Source organism: Hemicordylus capensis, chromosome 6 (genome assembly GCF_027244095.1).
Source record: "Hemicordylus capensis ecotype Gifberg chromosome 6, rHemCap1.1.pri, whole genome shotgun sequence".
Taxonomy (NCBI): Eukaryota; Metazoa; Chordata; class Lepidosauria; order Squamata; family Cordylidae; genus Hemicordylus; species Hemicordylus capensis.
The window spans coordinates 68,565,991-68,591,621 of record NC_069662.1 but is presented as its reverse complement, the minus strand read 5'-3'; the positions used below and the strand labels follow the sequence as shown (position 1 = coordinate 68,591,621).

The following is a 25,631-nucleotide window of genomic DNA, read 5'->3' as shown; positions in this document are numbered from 1 at the left end:
GAAGTGGAGTCTTCCTATGGTGCTTGGTGCCTAGATGCTGGATCTTATTATCACTACCAGCCAGACTATAGATCGGACTACTCAGACTATACCCAACCTCATTATGGGTCCCGCTACCCAGAAGACCCTGTGTATGGACAGCCCATGGCAATGAGGGTTTGGCTTGAGCCCCACTCACATTCTGAAGGGCAATCTTGTTCCCGCTCGCCACATCATTCCCCATGGGATCGAGCTGACTGAAGTGAACCACTTCCGTCAATACCATCATTCCAGCAAGATTCTGTGCCAGCCCAGGGGTTGCCGTCAGACCTTCCGGCTTCGGTACCGGACAATTCCAGTAGTGCTCCAGGCTCCCCTTCGGATTCGATGCCCACAACACAAGACCCGCTGGCGCCTCCAGACCCTGCATATGAGAACGACGATAGCTCTCCGGACTCTGAAGTTGTATCCATGGGGTCGTCCCCACTCAATATCCATTCTGACTCTAAGCCTGTCTCTCCATCGGAGGATCCCAAACTCTACATGGCCTACGTGGAAGCTATTCAAGTGGCTAAACAAGAACTTTATTCAGCCCAGCATTCAGTGGAGGCTGCTGCTAAGGTGATGGCCACCCACGTCTGTGGCACTAAGATGCCATGATTGGCTTCGGTCATCTGGCCTGCACTATGAGGCCCGTGCCAGGGTGGAGGACCTGCCCTTTGAGGGCTCTAGCCTCTTCTCTGAACAAACGGATGACACGCTCCAGAAAGTCCAGAAGCTGAGGAGCAGTGCATGTTCGATGTCATATACAGTGAGGGAAAGAAGTATTTGATCCCCTGCTGATTTTGTCCGTTTGCCCTCTGACACAGAAATGACCAGGCTATAATTGGAACGGTAGGTTTATTGTAGCTGTGAGAGACAGAATAACAACAAACAAACCCTCAAAAGCCCAGTGCCCAAAAGTCAGCAGTGGATTTGCATTGTAGTGAGGGAAATAAGTATTCGATCCCCTATCAACCAGCAAGATTTCAGGCTCCCAGGTGTCTTTTCACTATATGCAGGTAACAAGCTGAGATGAGGAACACCCTCTGTAAGGGAGTGCTCCTAATCCCAGCTTGTTACAGTACCTGTATAAAAGACACCTGTCCATAGAAGCAAGCAATCACTCAGCTTCCAAACTCACCACCATGCCCAAGACCAAAGAGCTGTCGAAGGATGTCAGGGACAAGGTTGTAGAGCTGCACAAGGCTGGACTGGGCTACAAGACTATCGCCAAGCAGCTTGGTGAGAAGGTGGCTACAGTTGGCACGATAACTCGCAAATGGAAGAAACACAAAATAACTGTCAATCTCCCTCGGTCTGGGGCTCCATGCAAGATCTCACCTCGTGGAGTTGCAATGATCATGAGAACGGTGACAAAGCAGCCCAGAACTACACGGGGGGAACTTGTCAATGATCGCAGGGCAGCTGGAACCATAGTCACCAAGAAAACAATTGGTAACACACTACGCCGTGAAGGACTGAAATCTTGCAGTGCCCGCAAGGTCCCCCTGCTCAAGGCAGCACATGTACAGGCCCGTCTGCAGTTTGCCAATGCACATCTGAATGATCCAGAGGAGAACTGGGCGAAAGTGTTGTGGTCAGATGAGACCAAAATTGAGCTCTTTGGCATCAACTCAACTCGCCGTGTGTGGAGGAGGAGGAATGCTGCCTATGAGCCCAAGAACACCATCCCCACCGTCAAACATGGAGGTGGACACATTATGCTTTGGGGGTGTTTTTCTGCTAAGGGGACAGGACACCTTCACCACATAGAAGGGAAGATGGACGGGACCGTGTACCGTCAGATCTTGGGTGAGCACCTCCTTCCCTCAGCCAGGGCATTGAGAATGGGCCGTGGATGGGTATTCCAGCATGACAATGACCCCAAACACACAGCCAAGGCAACAAAGGAGTGGCTCAAGAAGAAGCACATGAAGGTCCTGGAGTGGCCCAGCCAGTCTCCAGACCTTAATCCCATAGAAAATCTGTGGAGGGAGCTGAAGGTTCGGGTTGCCAAACATCAGCCTTGAAACCTTTCTGACTTGGAGAGGATCTGCAAAGAGGAGTGGAACAACATCCCTCCTGGGTTGTGTGCAAACCTGGTGGCCAACTACAAGAAACGTCTGACCTCTGTGATTGCCAACAAGGGTTTTGCCACCAAGTACTAAGACATCTTTTGTGAAGGGATTGAATACTTATTTCCCTCACTACAATGCAAATCCATCGCTGACTTTTGGGCACTGGGCTTTTGAGGGTTTGTTTGTTGTTATTCCGTCTCTCACAGCTACAATAAACCTACCATTCCAATTATAGCCTGGTCATTTCTGTGTCAGGGGGAAACGGACAAAATCAGCAGGGGATCAAAATACAGAATTATGATGCAATAAATGATTATTATGATTATGATGCCCCTCCCTCACGCCCTGGTTCTGTTCCTGACTTTCCCTTGTGAGTGACTGTATTTTAACAAAACGAAAACCAAGGACTCCAAAGTAATTCGAGGGACTAGGGTGATAGTGCTAAAGACTCCTTATTCTCCCGCTGTTAAAGAAAGACTCCCCTTTTCCAAAACCGCATGCTATTTACACCAGAAAAGGTTTCAAATGGAGGGGGAAGCATTTATGCATTTATGCTTTGTTTTATGTTACGATTTCAAAGTTGGAAAAACTATAAAAGGGCCATTTTAGAGAAGATATGCACTGCCTTAGTTGCAAATCCTGCTTTTTTGAGATTCCCTGCAATTGAATAAAGCGATAATATACACCTTTGCTATTTAAATTGGTTGGAGAGTATTTATGACAGTAAAAAATGAAATGGCATTTCAGATGCAACATTGGTTGCCTAAGACCACTCAGATTTAACTAATCTTCATCACATTGACAAAAAGAGCAATTAAAATTAAAATCCATGACTAAAACCAAACCACTTTGGGGTTGTTTTTAATGAAAGGTGGTATATAAATTTAACAATAAATGTTTAGAAGTATATACTTTCACCCCCTGCCCAACCTACAATTAATTCCAGCTTATTTTCAAAGGGCTTCAAGTTTTATTTACAAATTGCTTGGCAGCACCAATGTTTAAGTAATCGCTAATTGCGCCTAATGATAGTTTTACTTATTGTTAAATTTATATACCACCTTTCATTAAAACATTCTCTGTTCATCTGATTTTCAGTCTGGTTAATTAAATCGGTGGAGGTTTAGACTTTTCTGATGGGCTGAAACAGCTAATCCATTTTGATGATGACATATAATTAAATTAGCTTGCATTACATAGTGAAAAAGTCCAGGAAGGGAGAGATGGGGGGATGTGGAACCTTGGGTTCCACATCCCCCCATCTCCCCCTCCCTGAACCTTTTCAGTTAAAACGTGATTAGATTACAGGGGAGGAAGGACTTGAATGAGCAAAAAGGGGAACTGGTTCGGGCATTCAGGAAGTTGTTCAGAAGAGGGAGTTGTTCAGGAAGTTTGCTCTGGTGCGTGTCCTCCTCTCGACGCATGCGCGACTGGCGGCAGGGCACGCCGGAGAGTGAGAGTCAGAGACTTGGATTACGAAGACGCCGCGGCACCCTGTGCTGGATGAGCAATGCCATTGGGGGGGGGGGGCGCCGGGACCGGGGGAGGGGGACTGCTCTACAAAAAAATAAAAGTAAACTAAAATAAATTTTTTCTTCCGGCAAATTGGCGGGGGCACTTTTTGGCGCCCCCTGCCAAGTGGCAACTGGGGCACGTGCCCCCCTGCCCCCCCTATAGTTACGCCTATGTTACTACTGCCCTGCTAGTGAGCACTGTTGATATGGAGAGAGCATTCCTAAGTGCAGAAAAGCACCTCAGTGCTTTTCACAATACTATTTTTCTGCCAAGAAATTCAATTTGAGTTTATTTTATGCAATTCATATCTAGAATTTTCTAGTATTATTAAAATACTATTTTTGTCACTTATAATTCATTTGGTGGACATCAGTTTGTTTTTTGTTTGTAGGGTAGGAAGCTGCCAACAGACTGAAAATGATTCACACATTTAGTAAGCCATTCATAACAATTGGGATCAAAATTTGTGCTGCTTGTTGCAGGATAATGAAAAATAATTTATCTCTTCCTCCTTGTGGATTGTGAAATTTTCTATTCCTAAACAGCATATCCCACCCCACTCCCTGACCTTACATATTTCCTGGTTTACAATCTCCCCCCCCCCCCGACGTTACACATTACCTGGTTGACCTGAGTTTAGTTTTTGTTTTTAATTTTGTTTTTGGAAGAGGGGACCTGTCATACTGTCAGACAGGACCCGAGGACGCCTGATCTTGACCCAGCACATCCATGTTCTCAACAGAGGTGTGAGGAAATAAATGTACATAATTGTTTGATCTTTTTTACGTGTTAGCATAATATTATAAATATATTCATGTAAGTATGAATATGTTTGTCCCTATTTTTGTTTTTTGTTTTTTGCAGAAACATGCAAAAGGACAGGATTTGTTTGACCAGCTTGTATATCATTTGGACCTTGTGGAAACAGATTACTTTGGCCTCCAGTTCATGGATATGTCCCAGATTATGGTATGTATGGGACTTTTGTATTGTAGTCATTATGGTGTCTGGAAGAGACATAAGAAAGGAGGAGCTCTTTTATATAAAATTATATTCTAGGGCAATTGTTTTCTAAGTTAGCCTAGAAACTGAGACTAGTTTCAGAAATGCACGTATTCATGTTCATATATAAAACTTATGACTTTTTAAGTTTTATATATGTGTTCTGAATCAGTGTTCTGAATTTTGTTGCTGGTGTCTATCTTATGTATTTTATTTTTTGTTTTTTAGATTGTGAGCCCTATTCATTCATTCATATACATGTAAACTGCTTTGGGAACTTTTGTTGAAAAGTGGTATATAAATATTCATATTCTTATAATTGTTGCAGGTAGATACTTCTGAATATTTGAGTGAACCAATATCTGCCTATTTATTTATTTATTACTTAATACATTTCTATACTGCCCAAAATGCAAGTTCTCTGGGCGGTTTACAAACAATAAAAACAGCCAATAAAAGATTAAAACATTTCAACAATTAAAATTAAAAAGTTAAAAATATTAAAACAGTATCTAATTAAAAGCCTGGGTGAACAAATGCGTCTTGACTGCCCTTTAGAAAGTTGTAAGAGATGGGGAGGCTCTTATTTCAGCAGGAAGTGTGTTCCAAAGCCTCAAGGCAGCAATGGAGAAGGCCTGTCGCCGAGGAGCCACAAGACAAGCCGTTGGCAACTGCAGACGAACCTCTCCAGATGATCTCAATGGGCTGTGTGGTTCATAGCGAAGAAGACATTCTCTCAAATACCCAGGGCCCAAACTGTTTAGGGCTTTATAGGTTATAACCAAAACCTTATACTCTGCCTGAAAACTTACCGGCAGCCAGTGTAGATGTTTTAAGATAGGAATTATATGGTCTCTCCAAGATGACCCGGAGACCAATCTGGCCGCTGCATTCTGGACTAACTGCAGTTTCCAGTCTACGTACAAAGGCAGCCCTACATAGAGTGCATTGCAGTAGTCAAGTCTATTGTAATGACCTTTGGATTGCTAACCCTAAAATCAGCATACACTAAATTTATACATGAAATAACTTATATTTCATCTCCTACCTCATTCATTTTAGATAGCATTACCCTCCAGTGATGAAGTGGCCCACATTTCAAAAAGAAGCATTTTCTTATGCTCAGGCACGTAGATTTTGGAGAATTGGTTTTAAGTATTGAATCGTTTATAGATAAATATATCCCCCCTCCCTGCCACCCCCAACATCTAACAACATAAGAACAGCCTTGCTTGATCAGGCCTAACACCTATCCAGCATCCTGTTGGCCCACCAGATGCCCTGGGAAGACCCACAAGCAGAAGACAAAGGTATGCCCCTTTTCCTACTACCACTTTTCTGCAACTGATATTTGGAGGCATCCGAGTTCTACCTGCCAACAGGACTGGTAGCCATTAATAGACTTGATCTCCATGAATTTGTCTAAGCCCAGTTTAAAGTCATCCAAGCTGGTGGCCATCACCACATCCCATGGCAGAAAATTCTATGGATTATGTGCTATGTGAAAAAAATACCTCCTTTTGTCAGTCCTAAACATCCTGGCAGTCAATTTCCTGGGATGACCAATGTTCTAGTGTTGAGTGAGTGAAAATAATTTCTCCCTATCCACTTTGTCCAAACAATGCATACTGTACTTCTATAAACCTCTATTATGTCTCTCCTTAGTCACTCTTTTTTTCTAAACTAAAAGGTCCTAAATGTTGTTGTGGTGCTCTAGCCTCTAATATTCTTTTTGAGATATGGCGACCAGAACTGTACACAGTATTCTAAATGCAGCTGCACCATAGATTTGTATAAGGGCACTATAACATTAGCAGTTTTAATTTCAGTCGCCTTCCTGATGTTCCCGAGCATGGAATTTGTCTTTTTCTCAGCTGCCATGCACTGAGTCAACATTTTTGGTGAGCTCTCCACTACAACCCCCAAATCCCTCAGCTTATCAGTTGCAGATAGCTCAGACCCCATCAATGTGTATGTGAAGTTGGGCTTTTTTTTGCCCCAATTTGCATCACTTTATACTTATTTATGCTGAACTGCATTTGCTATTTTGTTGCCCTGTTACCCAGTTTGTGAGGAGCTCCAAAAGGATGTCACCAACCTGTTTTGGATGTTATTACCATAAATAGTTTAGTGCCATCTGCAAATTTGGCCACCTAGCTGCTTAATCCAATTTTTAGATCATATATGAATACCATATTTACCCAAATCCAAGATGACACTGATTAAGATTACTCCCCTAAAAAAAGTTATACCTGTATTTATCCAAAAGGAAGAGGTCTATGAATTTAAGATGACCTCCCTCAAAAAAGATAAGCTTATACTATTAAGTTAATTAATGCCATTCTCCTTTAAAAAGAGCTACCGTAACTTTCCAAAAGCTTTATATATTCAATGGATAAACTGTCTTTTGAGAGGCATTCTAGCGATTCATATGAAGATTCATATAAATTGTATCACCCCAAGATTTATACTAAGAATGTAAACCAAATCCTAATCTGAAATAATAAATTGCTTTTAAAAATGCACACCCCAAAATATTTCTAGTAATCTAGATTGATAATACAAGTATTAAGGAAGGTTCAGCTCCAGCCCCCAAAATGCAAGGGGCAGGGGAGAGGAAAAGGCTGGAACATTTCCCCCCAAAAAACTCTACTGCTACTGCACTTTCGTATTTCTCCCCACCCCATCGGACAAATTTTGTCTGCCTTAAAGTCCCCAAAATTACATTTCTTTTCTAGGCTATTAACTAATACTGTGTAAACTTCCCAGTTCCAGTCACTGGCTGGCTTACAATCAGACTAAAAACTTATATGCAAGTGACATTGAAATTTATGGAAGTACTCATCAGTAGGGATGTGCAAAATGATTCAGGTACAAATTGATTTGTACCCGAATCTAGCTGATCGGGTGATTTGGAGACAAAAGAAATCACCCCTGTTGTCCATTGGCTAGATTCGGGTACAAATTGAATCACGCCTGATTCGATTTGAATCAATTCAAGATTCAGATCCCTCCTATTAATTCCCCCAGATTCTCAGCTTTCATTTTTTTAAAAAAAGCTAAGCTCCAGCCCTTGTAGAAGTGGAGTTATGGAGCAAGATGTGTGGTCACTATTTTTCAAGGTTTGGATTCTTTAGTGTATAATAATTTCCCCTCAATGAATCCCTATGAGGATTCATTACACACCTTCATTTCTTCTATTCATTTTGACTGTCTTTTCGACAGTGTCAACTGTCATGTGCCAAGTACATCCCACTCCCACCCACAAGGCAGTGGGGTACTACTCAGTTTATGTTCTAGGATTTTTTTCAAGTGTTTAGGCTCTTTAGTCTCTAATAACCTTTCCTCATAATGAATCCCTGTGAGGATTCATTACACACCAAAGAGTCTAAACACTTCAAAATTTCCTAAAATATAAACTGAGTACCCAGTGGCTTGTGGATTGCGGGGTAGTTGGCACATGGGATGCCACTAATTTCCCACCCCCACCTGCAAAACAGTGGGGTCAAAATGAACAGAAGAAATGAAGGTGTGTAATGAGGACACCAAAGAATCTAAACACTTCAAAAATACCTAAAAATAAACTGAGTACCCCAGTGTTTGTCGGGGGGAGGGGCTGTAGTTGACACATGACAGTTGACAGTTGGCACTGTCCAATGATAGTCAAAATGAACAGAAGAAACAAAGACATATAATGAATCCTCATAGGGATTCATTATGAGGAAAAGTTATTAGACACCAAAGAATCTAAACATTTCAATATTCCTAAAAATTAAAATTATTCCACTGCCTTGCAGGTGGTGGTAGAGGTATAGTTGGCACATGGCAGTTGACAGTTGGCACTGTCCAGTGACAGTCAAAATGAACAGAAGAAATGAAGGTGTGCAATGAATCCCCATAGGGATTCATTGTGAGGAAAAGTTATTAAGTATCCAAACACTTGAAAAATAATGACTCCACATTTTGCTCCATAACTCGAATTCTACAAGGGCTAGAGCTTAGCTTTTTTTAAAAAAATAGAAAGAAAGCTGGGGAGCTGTGTTAGGGTTAGGATATGGCAACTTTGAATCCCCATTGTTTCCTATGGCGGAAATATTCATAATCAGTAAAAACTGAAAAAAATCAGCCAAGTGTTCCACTGCCTTGAAATTTGGGTGGTAGGTGGCATCCATGGGGACCTACCCACCACCCACATTTGGTGACCTTGTTAAGTGGTCCAAATCAGTCCACGTCCAAATCCCAGTTGAATCAAAGCAAATACAAATAGAATCTGGGGTGATTTGGATACAAAACACATCGGGGTGATTTGCTTTGGGCACAAATTGAATCAAAAAAATTAATTTGTGCACATCCCTACTCATAAGTAATGTAGTCTGAATGTAAGTCGGTTACTGCCCCAGGATGAAACTTCGCTGAGGGGAGGTCAGACAGCCCCACCCACCCACACTGCAAAACTCTGAGTGGTGGGTTCCAGCCTGCTTCTGAGTGGGGGCGGATCCCAGCCCCAGGGCTGCAAAACCTGCAAGGGCTGCTCCTCAGCTGGCCTACTCACCTTAAATGACTGGTCCTCCAGTCAGACACCAATTAATACACTTAAACTAACCCACACTCATCAGCAAAGTGACCAATCAAGAGGTGACAGCTCTAAATCAGTTTCAGTGAGAAGTAGGCAAAAGAAGGCCACACCAAGGCCAATCAGGTATGACCCCCCAAATTCCTACTTGACCCCAAATGGTGACCAGTCATCCCTCACTGAAATGGGTGGGAGGGAGGCCTGCTCAGTCCAAGCAACTGAAAGTGAGTGCTATGGAGCTGGCTGCTTAAGATGCTGCTCCTGAATTCCAATTGGTTAGTCTGCATCACGTGGTGGACTACAAAAATGACAGCCTCTGTGTCTGCCTCAGGGGCCGAGAGCACAACCCCGCTCCCCACAGTCACATAAAGCAGCGGGGAGCAGTAATACATACTTATGTGAGAATAAATCCAATTTGACTCAATAGGACAATTATGAATAGACTTGCATCGCAGATGCTACATGTTTAAGGAGGGGCAAAAAAGGTTAAATTATTTGTGGGGGGACATAAAGCTGAGAATATGTGAAAGGTGTCACATGGAGTTCCGGTGCACTGACCTTTTGCAGCAACTATCTTAATGACTACTAGGAGCATTGGGATTAGAGGTAGTTAGTGAGGGTCTCCTTACCTGTCTGTGCTTGCCTTTACTCTTATGACTCCTGCCTTGACTCCTCAGGTACTTTCTGTAGTTAGTAAGTCCTCTTCCTTTCCTCCTAGAGAGAAGATGGAAACCTCTCTCTCTCTCTCTCTCTCTCTCTCTCTCTCTGTGTGTCTCTCCCCCTACCTATTCATTATGTAGCTGATGGATAGGATCGGTCTTTCCTAACTCAAAGGTACTTCACCAATAAACCAGTTAACTAACTTAGACTCTACAGTGATCTCCATGGATGTTACTTAAGTAGCTGCAACACATAAACTCTGCACTTTGTAACTGGAGTGGTAGCTTCCTTGTGGCTTTGCTAAATAACCACAAACCCCAAGATCTTCTGCACCCAGCAGCGATCTTGAGTTCAACTTCAGCTCAGAAGAAGTACAGAAGAAAAGTATACAGAATGACATACATGCATAGTCCAATTTATTCCTAATCCCTGCTTCCTGTCCTTCAACCAGTTACCAATTCTTGAATGAACCTGCCCCCTAATTCCTTCACCGCTAAGTTTGCTCTATTTCTTAGTAGAAGGCATAATTCTAGATCTCTGAAGAGACACTGATCTTATAATTGGTGTTACACTGGCTACTTTCCAGACTCTTGACATAGAGCCTGATTGTTTGGGGAAAGTTACATATTTCACATTTGAGTTCTTTAAGAACTCTTGGGTGGATGCCATCTGTCCCTGGTGATTACTTATTTTTTATTTTTTAAAGATAGCTTAGAACATCATCTCTTGTCACTTCTTCTTGATTCAGTTCTTCAGCCTCACTCCCTGAGAAGCTCAATTCAGACACGAGTATATGCTCTGCATCCTCTGCCATGAACATAGATGCTGTCACAAATCCCACTGTTCTGCTACCACTTGTCACAGTCTAGTCACAACCAGTCCCTTGATCTTAAGCTTCACTGCTGCCATCAAGTAGACTTTTGTATTTTTCTGGCTGTGTCTATACTTCTGACACCACCTTCCAGACCTCTGTCTCATTCAAAGTTAGGTAGGGTGGAAAGGCTTCTAAGCATGGGGTGGGGAAACAGATAGCATCTACAAATGTTTAACTTTTAACAAGAAAGCTTTAGTTCTTTTGGAAATTTTTAGTACAAAACAGCAACCATATGTGCACAAGGAATAAATAAAATGTGAGAAAAATGCATCCAATCTATCCTACACTACTACTGGACCCTAACTCAGAGTCCTTACCAAGAGTCCTCTTGTAATCACTGCTAGTCAACTTCTGCAGCAAGCCTGGCTTTTCTCTTGCTCAGCCTCGGGTCCCGCTCCCCCTTCCCAGTTCTGGGAGTTCAATCCCATACTGTTTCTTCAGCTGCTTTAGGAGTGATTAAGTCCTTCAGAGAGTCACAACTCTTCCAGTGATTCCTCAGTTCTCTTTTCAGCAACAGCAATGACTCTCTCTAACTGTGACAGCAACTTGCATTTCTTGGACTCCTTCACGTGAACTTTCTCCAGCTCTCTAACTTGTACTAACACTCTGCTTTAGGCAGCCTCCTTATATTCTACTTTTTCCCTCCGTTTTTTAAACAAACCAATCAAAACAACTGAAGTTCCCTCCATTATTTTAAAACATATCCAGTCAAATTAAATCCTCTCTTCATTCCAAAATTAAACCAGTACTCCAAAGCCAATTGTAGAACAGGAGCTGTGAACTTTTGACCCCTGCACAGTTTATTATTTATTTATTTATTTATTCGATTTTTATACCGCCCTTCTAAGCTGGCTCAGGGCGGTTTACAATTAAAAAACAGAAATCATTAAAAACAATTAAAATAGAAATGCAAATATAAACATCAAATTTAAAAAACATCTTAAAAAACAATTAAACTATCAAAACAATTAAAACCCTGAAAACCGGGTTAAGATTAAAACAGTTAAAACTAAATTAAAAACCCTGAAAGGCCAGTCCAAACAGAAGGGTTTTAAGGGCTCTCTTGAAAGACAGCAAAGAATTAAGATTACGAATTTCTGCCGGGAGTGCATTCCACAGTCCAGGAGCAGCCACAGAGAAGGCCCGCTTCTGAGTCGCCACCAGACGAACCGGTGGTAACTGGAGACGGACCTCCCCAGATGACCTTAACGTGCGGTGGGGATCATGTAAAAGAAGGCGCTCTTTAAGATATCTTTAACATAGGTAGTAAACTAAGCAATTGCAATACAGAAATCTTACAGATAAAAAGAGGAGGTACAGGCCTCATTCCTTCACAGATGCAAAGGACTCATTTATTTTCCTTGCAATCTCCTTATCCTCCTTAAGCATCCCTTTTACTCTCTTGTCATTCAGTGGTCCAACCGCCTCCTTGGCAGGTTTCCTGCTTCTGATGTACTTAAAGAGGTTTTTATTATTCCCCTTGATTATTTTAGCCATATGTTTCTCAAACTTTTTTTCACTTCCTTATTGTCTCCTTGCATTAATTTTGCCAAAGTTTGTTGGCAAACCCATTCTCTTCATTTCTGTTCATTTGGGCAGGACTTTCATTTTCTGAAAAAAAGTCTTCTTGCCTTTTATAGCTTCCTTGACTCTACTTGTTAGTTGTGCTGGACCTGGTGGTACCTTTCTTTCTTGTTGGTATACATTCTGCACTTGTGGGAGGATAATGGTAATAGTTGAGTTAAGGTGGTTATTCTCTAATCTCTCCTTCCGCTCAGGCAGTTTAGAGGTGATGTTTGTAGGGTCAATGTCTGTCTTGTGTTAAATGGGCTAAGCAAAATTCATTTCCTTGTTCAACTAGTTAACAAAGTGCCATCAGGTGAATAAGAGCTTCTAATACCTCTGACCAAGGGCTAGATCTTAAATAATAAACTGTATGTGAAAGGTTTAAGATATGAAAACTCCTGGAGCTGTTTCAGAGCCTTTTCTGATAATGCCTTTAAGAAAGAATGCCGCTTAGTTTTTGCCTGCAGATTTGATAATTAATAGGGCGATTCTCATGATCTCCAAGAGTGGGTTGTGGGGCTGGGGGGATGCTCTTTACCTTCCCTGCAGACGACCAAAGGATTGGTGGTAGGAGCATGCTCCATGCTCCCACATGAGCAGCCCTGCTCCGTGAAGCATGGAGCAGGGCAGAGGGGGCTGGAACATGTTGTTTCAGCCCCCAGATATCCCACAGTGCACCGCTTGAGAGCACGGTGCATGATAGATATCCTCTCCAGCAATGGGCAGGCACCCATCAGTACTTTAGTACCAGCTGAAAGCACCCAGTGCTGGCACACAATTGGATAAATAGGGTAAAAGGAGCACTCCCTCCCTTAACCTCATTTGAGTCAGACTCTCTAAGTGGGTTTGTCGCCAAGACACCACCAGGAGCCACTCTGCTGACACTGGTTCTCACAGTTGCTTGTGATGCTTTCGAAGCTCTTCCAAAGGAGTCCCCCTAGGAGGAGTTAGTAGGGCACATTGCCTGTTTTTGTAAAATGCTCTATTCATTTTTGTGACAATGCCAGAAGCCTAGGGGCATACGAATATGATGAATATTTATATACTGCTTTTCAACAAAAGTTTCCAAAGCTGTTTACATAGATATAAATAAATAAAATGACTCCCTGTAAAAGTACATCAGGGTTGTGTGTTTTGTTTGTTTTTCTGTTTTGTTTTTGGCCCGAATTCGAAACACCCCCGTTTTGTTCTTTGTTCGAAATCAGCCAATCCGAAACACACCAATTTTGTTCTTTGTTCGAAATTGCAAAATCCGAATCTGAAACGTTTTGGATTTTGAAAAATGGCCCCGGGGGGAAAACTAGTGGGTGGAGGTGGCAGTGCCCAATGGGTGGAAACTACCACCCATATTTCAGATGAACTGGGCAAAGGGCTGATTTTTGGTGAATTTTTGAAGTATAGGATTTTTCCCATAGGGAAGAATGGAGGTTTCAGCAAAAGTATAGCTTCATGTTGGGGGGGAAAGGGGTGGCCCAAAGCAGAGTAGGGTGGGTGGTAGTGCCCAGTGGGGGCAAGGAAGCTGCCAGAATTATTTCAAAGGAATTAGGCAGAGGGCTGATTTTTAAAGATGTAATGGAGTTTGCGCGTCTGTAAAGTTCTTCCCCATAGGGAATGATGGACCTCCATAATTCCTGCCCCATAACTGCACTTGGGGGGCACCAGGGCGGCCCAGAGCAAGTGGTGGTGTAGAGCACAGTTTCTCAACCACTGGTCCCTGGACCGCTGCCGGTCCCCGAAGGGTTGAATGCCGGTCCCTGACTGGGAGTCACCCCCCCCCAAACAACTGCAATCAAGGCACCCACTCCCTCAATTTTTCACATGGCACAGAAGAGGGAGAGGAGGAGTATCATGGAAGCACGGAACCCTGCTTCCGCCTTGCCTCCATGTGCTGCTGAGATCTTCCTACAGCTATCTTTATCTTTACAACTTCAAACTGTATGCGGCGTGGGGGCATCGAGGAAAAGGTATGGCAGTGGGCACCACTTCAAGGGCTGCTAGTTCTTGCATGCTCATTATTTGCAGCCCAAGGTTGATTGATTGAAACCCAGCTGCTGTTTCCCTCTTGCATCGGTGGGGTGTTGTGGTCCCTCGGCCCCCTGTAACCACCTGGTCCACACCACCGGTGGAAGACAGCGGTCCCCTTTGTGACCTCGCCAGGGGGTGGAACCTCTGGCTGGGATCATGCCGTGGTGAGGGCTAAGCGGTGGAGGGAGGGAGGAGGGCCACCTTGGCTTGGGCTTTACAGAAAGGGAGTGCAAGTGGACCTTCCTCAGGGAAGGGGAGCAAGCACACATACCAAGGAGGGCTAAGTGGCGGAGAGAGGCGGCATGCTGCGGGAGAGAGGCAAGAGACCATTTTGTGCATTCGTGCAAAAGGATCATTGGATGAATGGCACTGGAATGAAGTGATCCTGGGGATTTGATGCCCAGCACGGTTCGTGTCCGATCCCAACCGATTAAAAACCAGCTGCCTGTTGCTGCCAAGGCACCTTGAGAGGGAACGCCATTTCCCTCTTGCATTGGTGGGGTGTTGTGGTCCTTCGGCCCCCTATAACCCTCTGGTCTGCACTGCCGGTGGAAGACGGCAGTCCCTTTTATGACCTCGCCGGGCGGGGGGGGGACAACCTCTGGCCGGGATCATGCCGTGGTGAGGGCTAAGCAGTGGAGGGAGGGAGGAGGGCTGTCTTGGCTTGCCTCGCAGCCATGCACGGGCAGCATGTGGGACCACGTGAGCTGTGTGGCCCCAAAGGCAGGCTGCTGTGATTGGCGCATGCAGGGGAGTTGGGAGGGGGCACAGAAGCGTGTGCTGTGAGAGAGAATGGGGGAACACCTGCTACACTCTGGTGTGCAAGTACAGCGGCAGCAGCTCTTGGACCCCGGCGACCTTCCGAGCGCGGTCCGGTGCACCATTGCCTCGACCACCCAGCCTCATCTCCCCAGCGAGGAAGACGAGCCATCCACCACTACAACGCCCTGCGCCCTCCGCCATCTCAGAATTGCCCCCTTCCCTTTAACACCAGGTCCCCACCGCTCTTCTTCACGTTTTCTTTCACAATTTTTTAAAAAAGCCATTCCCAGCGCCTGCCACGTAACTGTTTTTAAGGAGTTTTGGAGGAGCTGCATGGGTTTCATTAGGTCCGCCTCACAAAGTGCACAGTTAAGAGCAGGATCCAGATCAAGCCAGGTATCATGACCAAGCAGCATTGACACAAATGAGAGATGACTAAATTAATTTCAGTGGGTGGTCCTGACTAACGTGGTCTGGAGCCGGCCCTGCGACTACACAACTCCAGCTAAAACTCCACCTCCATCAAGAGAGGGTAGGGTTAAACTGTAGACTTTGGGCTCTACTGACAACTTGCCCAGCTCTCCTCTCACCTCCTTTTTTGCTTTGCTTGACATCCAGCCTGATGAAGAGTTTTGGGGAATTCAAAAGCTTGCTTGTATGTTGGTTTCGCAGTTTTTGAATTTTTCTAATGGCCCAACATCCCCTCTCCATTGAGTAATCACAAGCACCCCACTCCCACCCCGCACATACTGAAGACATACTTGAGACATATTTGTTCACCCAGGCTTTTAGATTCAGGGGTTCTCAACCTTGGGTCCCCAGATGTTGGTGGACTCCAACTCCCATAATCCCCAGCCATAATGGCCAAATGCCATTGTGGTTGGGGGTTATGGGAGTTTAAGTCCACCAACACCTGGGGACCCAAGGTTGAGAACCCCTAATATTCCATGCTTGCAAAAGATTCAAAATTTAATGATTTTAATGCTTATATTATTTTAATTGTAAACTGCCCAGAAATACAAGTTTTGGGCAGTATAGAAGTCTGTTAAATAGATAGATAGATAGATAGATAGATAGATAAACTTAAACTTGAAACCCCTTTACTAACTGCTGGTCTGGGAAACTGCGCATGAAGAATGAAGCGGTCCTTGAAACTCTGCACGAGGAATTTAGCGGTCCTTGACTCCAAGAAGGTTGAGAAACACTGGTGTAGAGCACATATGGTGCCAACCACCCCCATGGGTTGCTAACCCATGGAGTACTGGGTTCTGTTGTTTCTGAGATGTTTTGAGTGTAGATTCAGATTCTCTGGTAGCATATGAGAGTGGATTCATGGTTTGTCACTGAAAATCTCATATGCTACCAGAGAATCTATACTCAGAACACCTCAGAAACAATATCCAGCACCCCATGGGTTAGCACCCTGTGTGCACTACACCATCACTCGCTCCCGGCTACCCTAGTGCCCCCCAGGTGGAGTTATGGGTCTTCTGAAACCTCCTTTATTCCCTGGGGGGGGACCTTAAAAAAGCGTAAACTTCAACAATTCCTAAGAAATCAGCCCTTTGCCCTATTCCTTTGGAATAGGGCAAGTGACAGGCACCCCTTGCGGCACTCCACCCAACCCACTGTTTTGCCCCTCAGGCCTCCTTTCTGCCCCAAATCTGCTCCAAAGACATGTCAACTTCAGAAATTCTTTAAAAATCAGCCCTTTTCTCAATTCCTTTGGAATCTGGGTGGCAGCAGGCGCCCAATGGGGCACTACCACCTGAACCACTCTTCTGCCCCCAAAGCCCCCTTTCTGCCCCAAATCCACCCCAAATAACATCAACATCACACATTAACAACAGCAGAGCTTTGGAAAAAATCAGGCAGATTTCCAAAGGTCATACACATCCACATCCCTCCCACCCAAAATGCAATTGATCTATACACAACAGTGTGAAACAACAACAATGAAATGCACACTGCCCCACTGGGCAATGAGGGTAAAATTTACCCTTAAATTTGCTTAAAAGGAACAAGGAGGCAATTGCCAGCAGATCAGCCCATGCTTTCGCAGGCCAGTCTGTGGGCTGGAAATTCAAACAGATGTCAAAACTCAAAATGGAGACTGAAGGAGAAAGACTTTTTGCGATTGCAAAATGGAGTTCCAAAACAGCTGAAACAACAAAACATTTTATGTTTGTAAGGGTTTGAACTTATGTTTTGAACTATTATTATAGCAAGGGTAAATTTTATAGTTGTTGATTCACGAAGAAATGTGAGCGGGAAGTCCACCCCCTTTTTGTGTGTGTGTGTATTTTTAATGAATGATAATATTGCTATTGTTAAAATCAATAAAAATTGAATCTGTAAAAAAAAAGAAACAACAAAACATTTTGTATCCGAAACAGGGACGTTTTGTTTTGGCTACAAAATTTTCTGTTTTGAACATTGGGTGTTTTGTTTTGGCTACAAAACAGCCGAAACGGCCTGTTTTGTACGCAAAACGTTTTGTATCCGAAACGAAACTCACATCCCTAAAGTACATAGGATAGACACCAGCAACAGCCACTGGAATGACACTGTGCTGGGAATGGATAGGACTACAAATGAGACACTGTTTATTGCCGTCTACATCAGTGTTTCTCAACCTTCTTGGAGTCAAGGACCGCTAAATTCCTCGTGCAGAGTTTCAAGGACCGCTTCATTCTTCATGCGCAGTTTCCCAGACCAGCAGTTAGTAAAGGGGTTTCAAGTTTAAGTTTATCTATCTATCTATCTATCTATCTATCTATTTAACAGACTTCTATACTGCCCAAAACTTGTATTTCTGGGCAGTTTACAATTAAAATAATATAAGCATTAAAATCATTAAATTTTGAATCTTTTGCAAGCATGGAATATTAGGGGTTCTCAACCTTGGGTCCCCAGGTGTTGGTGGACTTAAACTCCCATAACCCCCAACCACAATGGCATTTGGCCATTATGGCTGGGGATTATGGGAGTTGGAGTCCACCAACATCTGGGGACCCAAGGTTGAGAACCCCTGAATCTAAAAGCCTGGGTGAACAAATATGTCTCAAGTATGTCTTCAGTATGTGCGGGGTGGGAGTGGGGTGCTTGTGATTACTCAATGGAGAGGGGATGTTGGGCCATTAGAAAAATTCAAAAACTGCGAAACCAACATACAAGCAAGCTTTTGAATTCCCCAAAACTCTTCATCAGGCTGGATGTCAAGCAAAGCAAAAAAGGAGGTGAGAGGAGAGCTGGGCAAGTTGTCAGTAGAGCCCAAAGTCTACAGTTTAACCCTACCCTCTCTTGATGGAGGTGGAGTTTTAGCTGGAGTTGTGTAGTCGCAGGGCCGGCTCCAGACCACGTTAGTCAGGACCACCCACTGAAATTAATTTAGTCATCTCTCATTTGTGTCAATGCTGCTTGGTCATGATACCTGGCTTGATCTGGATCCTGCTCTTAACTGTGCACTTTGTGAGGCGGACCTAATGAAACCCATGCAGCTCCTCCAAAACTCCTTAAAAACAGTTACGTGGCAGGCGCTGGGAATGGCTTTTTTAAAAAATTGTGAAAGAAAACGTGAAGAAGAGCGGTGGGGACCTGGTGTTAAAGGGAAGGGGGCAATTCTGAGATGGCGGAGGGCGCAGGGCGTTGTAGTGGTGGATGGCTCGTCTTCCTCGCTGGGGAGATGAGGCTGGGTGGTCGAGGCAATGGTGCACCGGACCGCGCTCGGAAGGTCGCCGGGGTCCAAGAGCTGCTGCCGCTGTACTTGCACACCAGAGTGTAGCAGGTGTTCCCCCATTCTCTCTCACAGCACACGCTTCTGTGCCCCCTCCCAACTCCCCTGCATGCGCCAATCACAGCAGCCTGCCTTTGGGGCCACACAGCTCACGTGGTCCCACATGCTGCCCGTGCATGGCTGCGAGGCAAGCCAAGACAGCCCTCCTCCCTCCCTCCACTGCTTAGCCCTCACCACGGCATGATCCCGGCCAGAGGTTGTCCCCCCCCCCGCCCGGCGAGGTCATAAAAGGGACTGCCGTCTTCCACCGGCAGTGCAGACCAGAGGGTTATAGGGGGCCGAAGGACCACAACACCCCACCAATGCAAGAGGGAAATGGCGTTCCCTCTCAAGGTGCCTTGGCAGCAACAGGCAGCTGGTTTTTAATCGATTGGGATCGGACACGAACCGTGCTGGGCATCAAATCCCCAGGATCACTTCATTCCAGTGCCATTCATCCAATGATCCTTTTGCACGAATGCACAAAATGGTCTCTTGCCTCTCTCCCGCAGCATGCCGCCTCTCTCCGCCACTTAGCCCTCCTTGGTATGTGTGCTTGCTCCCCTTCCCTGAGGAAGGTCCACTTGCACTCCCTTTCTGTAAAGCCCAAGCCAAGGTGGCCCTCCTCCCTCCCTCCACCGCTTAGCCCTCACCACGGCATGATCCCAGCCAGAGGTTCCACCCCCTGGCGAGGTCACAAAGGGGACCGCTGTCTTCCACCGGTGGTGTGGACCAGGTGGTTACAGGGGGCCGAGGGACCACAACACCCCACCGATGCAAGAGGGAAACAGCAGCTGGGTTTCAATCAATCAACCTTGGGCTGCAAATAATGAGCATGCAAGAACTAGCAGCCCTTGAAGTGGTGCCCACTGCCATACCTTTTCCTCGATGCCCCCACGCCGCATACAGTTTGAAGTTGTAAAGATAAAGATAGCTGTAGGAAGATCTCAGCAGCACATGGAGGCAAGGCGGAAGCAGGGTTCCGTGCTTCCATGATACTCCTCCTCTCCCTCTTCTGTGCCATGTGAAAAATTGAGGGAGTGGGTGCCTTGATTGCAGTTGTTTGGGGGGGGGTGACTCCCAGTCAGGGACCGGCATTCAACCCTTCGGGGACCGGCAGCGGTCCAGGGACCAGTGGTTGAGAAACTGTGGTCTACATGATGTTAGGCAGGCACCAGCAGAGTGACTATATAGTGATCAGTCTGTTGTGAGCAAATGATGGTTGTGTACACCTTTCATTGCTGGAGTAATTCTCTGGAAGGTGTGTAAGGAGATACTTAGCTACTGCAATAGATTCTGGTCTTTGTAAGGATGTTGTAAACCCTTCCATCCTCACATACCTGGGGAGCTTCTTTTCTCTATCATATCACATGGACAGAACCTTGAAGAAGGCAGGGGTCCACAAATGCACTTTTTATTTATTTGATTGATTGATTGATATACCACCCCTCCAAAGGTGGCTCAGGGTGGTTTACATTAAAATAAAAAACAATTAAAATCAATTAACAATTAAAATCAAAAACCAGTTAAAAGCAAATTAGATTTACAGTTAAAACTAGATAACACTTGTCTCTATCAAGCACATTTTGAGTTATCTCCCTTCAACAGAGAAAGGCCTAGAGAAGGCTTCTGTTGACATTACATTGAATCAAAATGGTCAAAAGGCAGCAAGCCATCTTGCTGCTTCCCAAGGCTGAGTTTGATTGGACAAAAACTTCCCCCTGTTAAAAGATGTTGGCAGGGTTTTGCCCCTTCAAATGCGCTGGACCTAATAGGGTCTTGAAGGGCTTTAAATGCTGGTCAACTGAAGACTAGGAAATTTAGGACTGGAAAAAGGAAGTATTTTCCCACACAGTACATAATTAATCTATGGAATCTTTTGCCGTGGGATGTGGTGGCTTGGATGACTTTAAAACTAGCTTGGACAAATTCATGGAGGACGTGTCTATCAATAGCTAATAGTTGGTGGCCGTAGGCCAACTCCAGCCTCAGAGGCCTCTAGCTACCAGTTGCAGGGGACCAAGAGCAAGAGAAAGGACATGCCCTCACCTCTCACCTGTGGGCTTCTCAGAGGCATCTGGTGGGCCACTCTGAAACAGGATGCTGGACTAGATAGGCCTTCGGCCTGATCCAGCAGGGCTGTTCTTGTGTTCTTACAATGTCACAAAGACCTCATATCTTCCCCTTGGACAGATTTTGGCTTGTGAACTCCTGGAGAAATGGCAGCAGAGTTTTAGCAATGGATGCAGTGCCCCAGTCTAATCATATGAGCAGTGAAGAATGCTTGGTTTGAGAATCCTATAAACTGTGAGGTGTGCTCCCCTTTCATCTGACAACTCTAGGGGTAGAGGTTAGGGCTGTGCACATCGGAGAGATCTTCTAAGAGGAACTACATCCCTGCGCTTCCCAACTGCCCACTTGCATGCCCAGGCTCCCCAGCAGCACTTCCCACTCACTGACATACATTGCAGCCATCCAGCTTTCCCCATTCCAGTGCAGTGACAGCTTCTAAAGGATCCCAACCCCACCATCTCTACCATACCTGGGGGAGGCACAAATGTCTGCCACCTCATGGTGGTGGGTAGAAATTCTGAAATGGAGTTCTGACTTATTGGATTGTGCTCCCATGCAGATACTCTTGCTCAAGAGTACTGGGAGGGTGGGGGGTAAAAAAAAAATAATTAAAATTCCAAACAATAGCTGGAAAACATGCATGTGCACACATTCACTCCTTGCTTACCTGGGTGCAGCTGAATGCACCAATAGAGGCAACCCCTCTACTGCAACCATATTGGCCAGAAATGGATAGGTGAGGAGAAGCCTGCTGTGTGAACAAACCAAGGTTGGAATAAACTGTAACAAAACGTAAAGTTGTGCTGTCAAGCCGGTGTCGCCTCCTGGCAACCACAGAGCCATGTGGTTTTCTTACAGGAAGTGTTTACCATTGCCATCTCCCGCACAGTATGAGATGATGCCTTTCAGCAGCTTCCTATATCGCTGCTGTCCGATATAGGCATTTCCCATAGTCTGGGAAATATACGGGCGGGGATGAGAACCAGCAACCTTTTACTGCCTAGGCACGTTACTTCCCCACTGTGCCATTAGGTGGCTCAACAAAACATAATCAACCACAATAAAAAGCAGCAATGTGAGTAGCTCAGATTTATTCTGAATTATACTTATTATGCTTGTACATGCTTATATGTGCTTTTGTCCTAGCTCGTCCTAACATATACCACTTCTTCCCACAGTAAAGCCCCCCATCTGGGAAACCACCTGGAGACACTTAAAAATCACTTGAATATTTCTCTTTCTCTCTGCACCTAACAAAACCTGTCAAGACGTTTGTAGGTGACTTGGAGCTAAACTAATTGTTCTAGCACCTTGGTAGAATTGGTGCATAAAGGGTAATCTTACTACATCTGGGATTGTCACTTCCAAAAACAACATGCCAGGTTTTCTAAATAGAGAAGTCGTTTGGTTCAATTATAGTAATATTTTCAATGCTCAGGTTTCTGGGAGAGAAATTAAAACACTCACACTTTAGTGTGTATCACCTAGAAGAAATGCAGTGGTACTTAGGCTACAAATAGGTGAATTATTTCTACTTATCTCTGTATGTTTTATAGTTATGGACTAACTGAGAGAGGCTGACATCCTGCTTGCAGAAGTATTTTGTGCTAGCATAAAGTGTAGTGCTAGCTACTTATGCTAGACCTGAAGTTTGTGTTCCAGACTAGTGTTGCACTACCACAAGCATGCCTCATTTGTGTTAGAAACCTTTGCACTACAGCACTATATTGCAAGAGTGCAATTCCACAAATCCACATTTGTAATGCAACTGTATGGTCTTTTGCTTGTGCAACTTTGTTGTTGTTATTTACATTTTATATCCCACTCTTCCTCCAAGGAGCCCAGAGCGGTGTACTACATACTTAAGTTTCTCCTCACAAAAACCCTGTGAAGTAGGTTAGGCTGAGAGAGAAGTGACTGGCCCAGAGTCACCCAGCTAGTTTCATGGCTGAATGGGGATTTGAACTCGGGTCTCCCCAGTCCTAGTCCAGCACTCCAACCACTACATCATGCTGGCTCCTCATTATGCAAACATTTCATTAGTCTTCAGGATGCCCCAGAAGGGGGCCTGTCATGCTGGGCTTGAAGAAGCATCCCGTGTGAATGTACAGCCTTGACCTTGAACCTTCACATCTTATAGAGCACCTTTGTCCAGCAACATTTGATGTTGTGCAATTGACTGTAGGATGAGGACCCACCCCCACCCCACTCCTCCTTATGCAAACTGAAGTAGCTTCTCTTCATGCTATTGCATGACCCAAGCCATTGTACTGAATTGTTTTCATTTTACTTATTAAATTGTTAGCCACCCTAAAGCTATATCTGTTGAATTGAAATTGAAATTTTAAATATAAATATTTAAGATAAGTAACCATAAAAGCAATTGAACTTTGTTTCAGGATTTGAATCATCATTAGCTAGTGAAATAAAGAGTGTGATCTACTCTTAGGACCAATCTTCTGTTCAGCTGTTTCTTTCTAAACTAGTGTTTAGCAAAATCTTGCCTCTTTTTTTTTTTTTAAACAAGCGTTTTCTCTTCCTAGCATTGGTTGGACCATTCGAAACCCATTAGGAAGCAACTAAAAAGTAAGTATGACAAGACTGAATCTTTATTGTTTGCTAAATATTTCATATTTTTTAAACCACAGATTCAGCCCCGCTATCTTCTATGCTTTATAGAGATAATTAAAGCAAGGTATGTTGTGTGTTTGATGTGTGTATGTGCGCACGGCCGAGTGAGTGTGCATGTGTGTGTAATGGAACAATACACTTTTCTTTCTCTCTTGATCATATTGCCTTTAGTGCTTTTTCTTTTAAAGTCTCTGATCTGATTAGGAATATGCTATGTAACCAAAGGTCCAGTGTTGCATAGGGATGTGCATGAACTGGTTCAGCATTCGTTTTCTGCTGATGTGGGGTGGCAAGAAGGTACTCTGCTGCTCTACGCCAGCAATTTTGGGCACAGCTCCGATGGGGGAAATGCAGCAGTGGTGCGTGTGTGTTGAGAACACCCTCCCTGCTCCTTAAATGTAACCCCGCCGCCAAACCGTCCATCTGCCAGTTCATGCACATTCCTAGTCTTGTGTTCTGTGAGCGCATGCCATAACACTGGCAAAGGGAAGCAGATGTTGATCTGATCATTACCTTGACTCCCCAAAGCCCCATATTGGGTTTTTAAGCTTACCACCTCCATTGAAGTTTCCAACAAAGAGCAGGATAGAAGTACTAAAAAATAAATGTACACATTTCAAAACAGATTTTAAAAATAAAGCGATACTATGATCAGAGCTGAGCTGACTTCAGTTTTGTGTGGTATATTTAAAAAAATGTAGAAAACTAATAGTCCACCAGTGTGGTTTGATTTTAACACACCAGGAGTTTGTAACTCCAGGATCTGTTAACAGTAAACTGTAAAGATTTTAACTAGTCTGTGTTCAAATTAAGTGTGCACTTTTGCTTAAGCATATACTAAGTTACTTTGCTGAATCAGGCCAAGGTCCACCTGTCTTTACAAGAATCCCTGGGCGAAGTAATCTACTAGAAATTGTCCAGCGATTCATTTTCTGTTCCACAGGTAAACAATTTGCTTTTAGGAAGACTCTCAAGACACACCTGTTCTCTCGTCTTTTAACCGAAATTAATTCTAAACTGTTTAATTGCTTTTATATCATGAACTTGTTATCACTTTTTTATCCTGTGAAATTGTGTTAATTGTTTTTACTCTGTTTATATTTGTTGCTTTAAATGGTGTACATCACCTAGAGATACACATATCAAGCAGTAGATATATATGATAAATAAATAAATAGTTTTACCTTCTGTTCACTGGTGCTCTAAATGCCTACTTCCCTGAGTTTTTAAGGTACTCTCTATTTCTTTTTGCTATAATTGATACTTAATTGTGTGGAGTGGATGTATACTGCTAAAGTCATGTAAATACAGTATGCTATATAACTATATGCTCATGTAAGCAACTTTAGGAATGTTCTTTAAAATATTGACTACATACTAATTTATCATGAAGACCTTTTAAAAAGATACTACTTGTCTACGGCAAGCAGATTGTGATCTCTTTCACATGCACACATGCATATCAGATTCCTGTTGCAAGCTTTGTCCTGTTGCCCTTATTTCTATACTCCACATGCTCCTCTACTCTTTCCTTCCTGCTTTCTCTGTTCATTCTGCCTTAAATGTTGTCCTTTCCTTTAACATCTTTGTGGCCTTTTCTAAAACTCTCACCCACCTCTACTCTTACCCTTCCCTCAGAATTAAACTTGATGTGATGATGCAACCGACCAAGTGTCAGATCTGAGCAGTGGTGGGGGAGAAAAAAGAAATTGAGATCAATTCAGGCAACTGACCATGGAAAGTTAAGATGAGGGTGGGTTCTGCTCATCTCACTTGCTTTTCCCTATTGATAGTAAACTCAATCCCTCACCCTGCTTCAGACATGAACATGCCCCACACACATGATTAAGCAAATTTGGCTGTCTAGTTTTAGCTCTCAGCCTCATGTTCCTCAGTCCACAACCTATTCCACTCTCTTCCTTCAGCATCCCCGACTCAGACCTTTTGCTGCTCTATCTGTAACAGCATTACTGCTCTGCTTTTATGGCATCAGCAAATGTTCAGGCCCCTCAAAAGATGCCCTACCACATTGTAATGTAGGTGTTTCTGTTATGTGTCTCTGTTACTGCATGCTTC

At 44.1% G+C, this 25,631-nt stretch overlaps 1 protein-coding gene across 7 annotated transcripts in view; it reads left to right on the top strand.

Moving 5' to 3' along the window:
• EPB41L4B (erythrocyte membrane protein band 4.1 like 4B) overlaps positions 1-25,631 on the top strand; it is a 159,265-nt gene that overhangs the window by 40,932 nt on the left and 92,702 nt on the right. For 6 of the 7 annotated variants that reach the window (XM_053265909.1, XM_053265906.1, XM_053265902.1 and 3 more), the window contains 2 exons: positions 4,479-4,583; positions 23,468-23,510. In XM_053265909.1, coding sequence (XP_053121884.1) covers positions 4,563-4,583; positions 23,468-23,510 — 64 coding nt within the window. In that variant the 5' untranslated portion in view covers positions 4,479-4,562. The remainder of the gene's footprint in view (positions 1-4,478; positions 4,584-23,467; positions 23,511-25,631) is intronic. The other variant, XM_053265905.1, reaches the window with a different exon arrangement.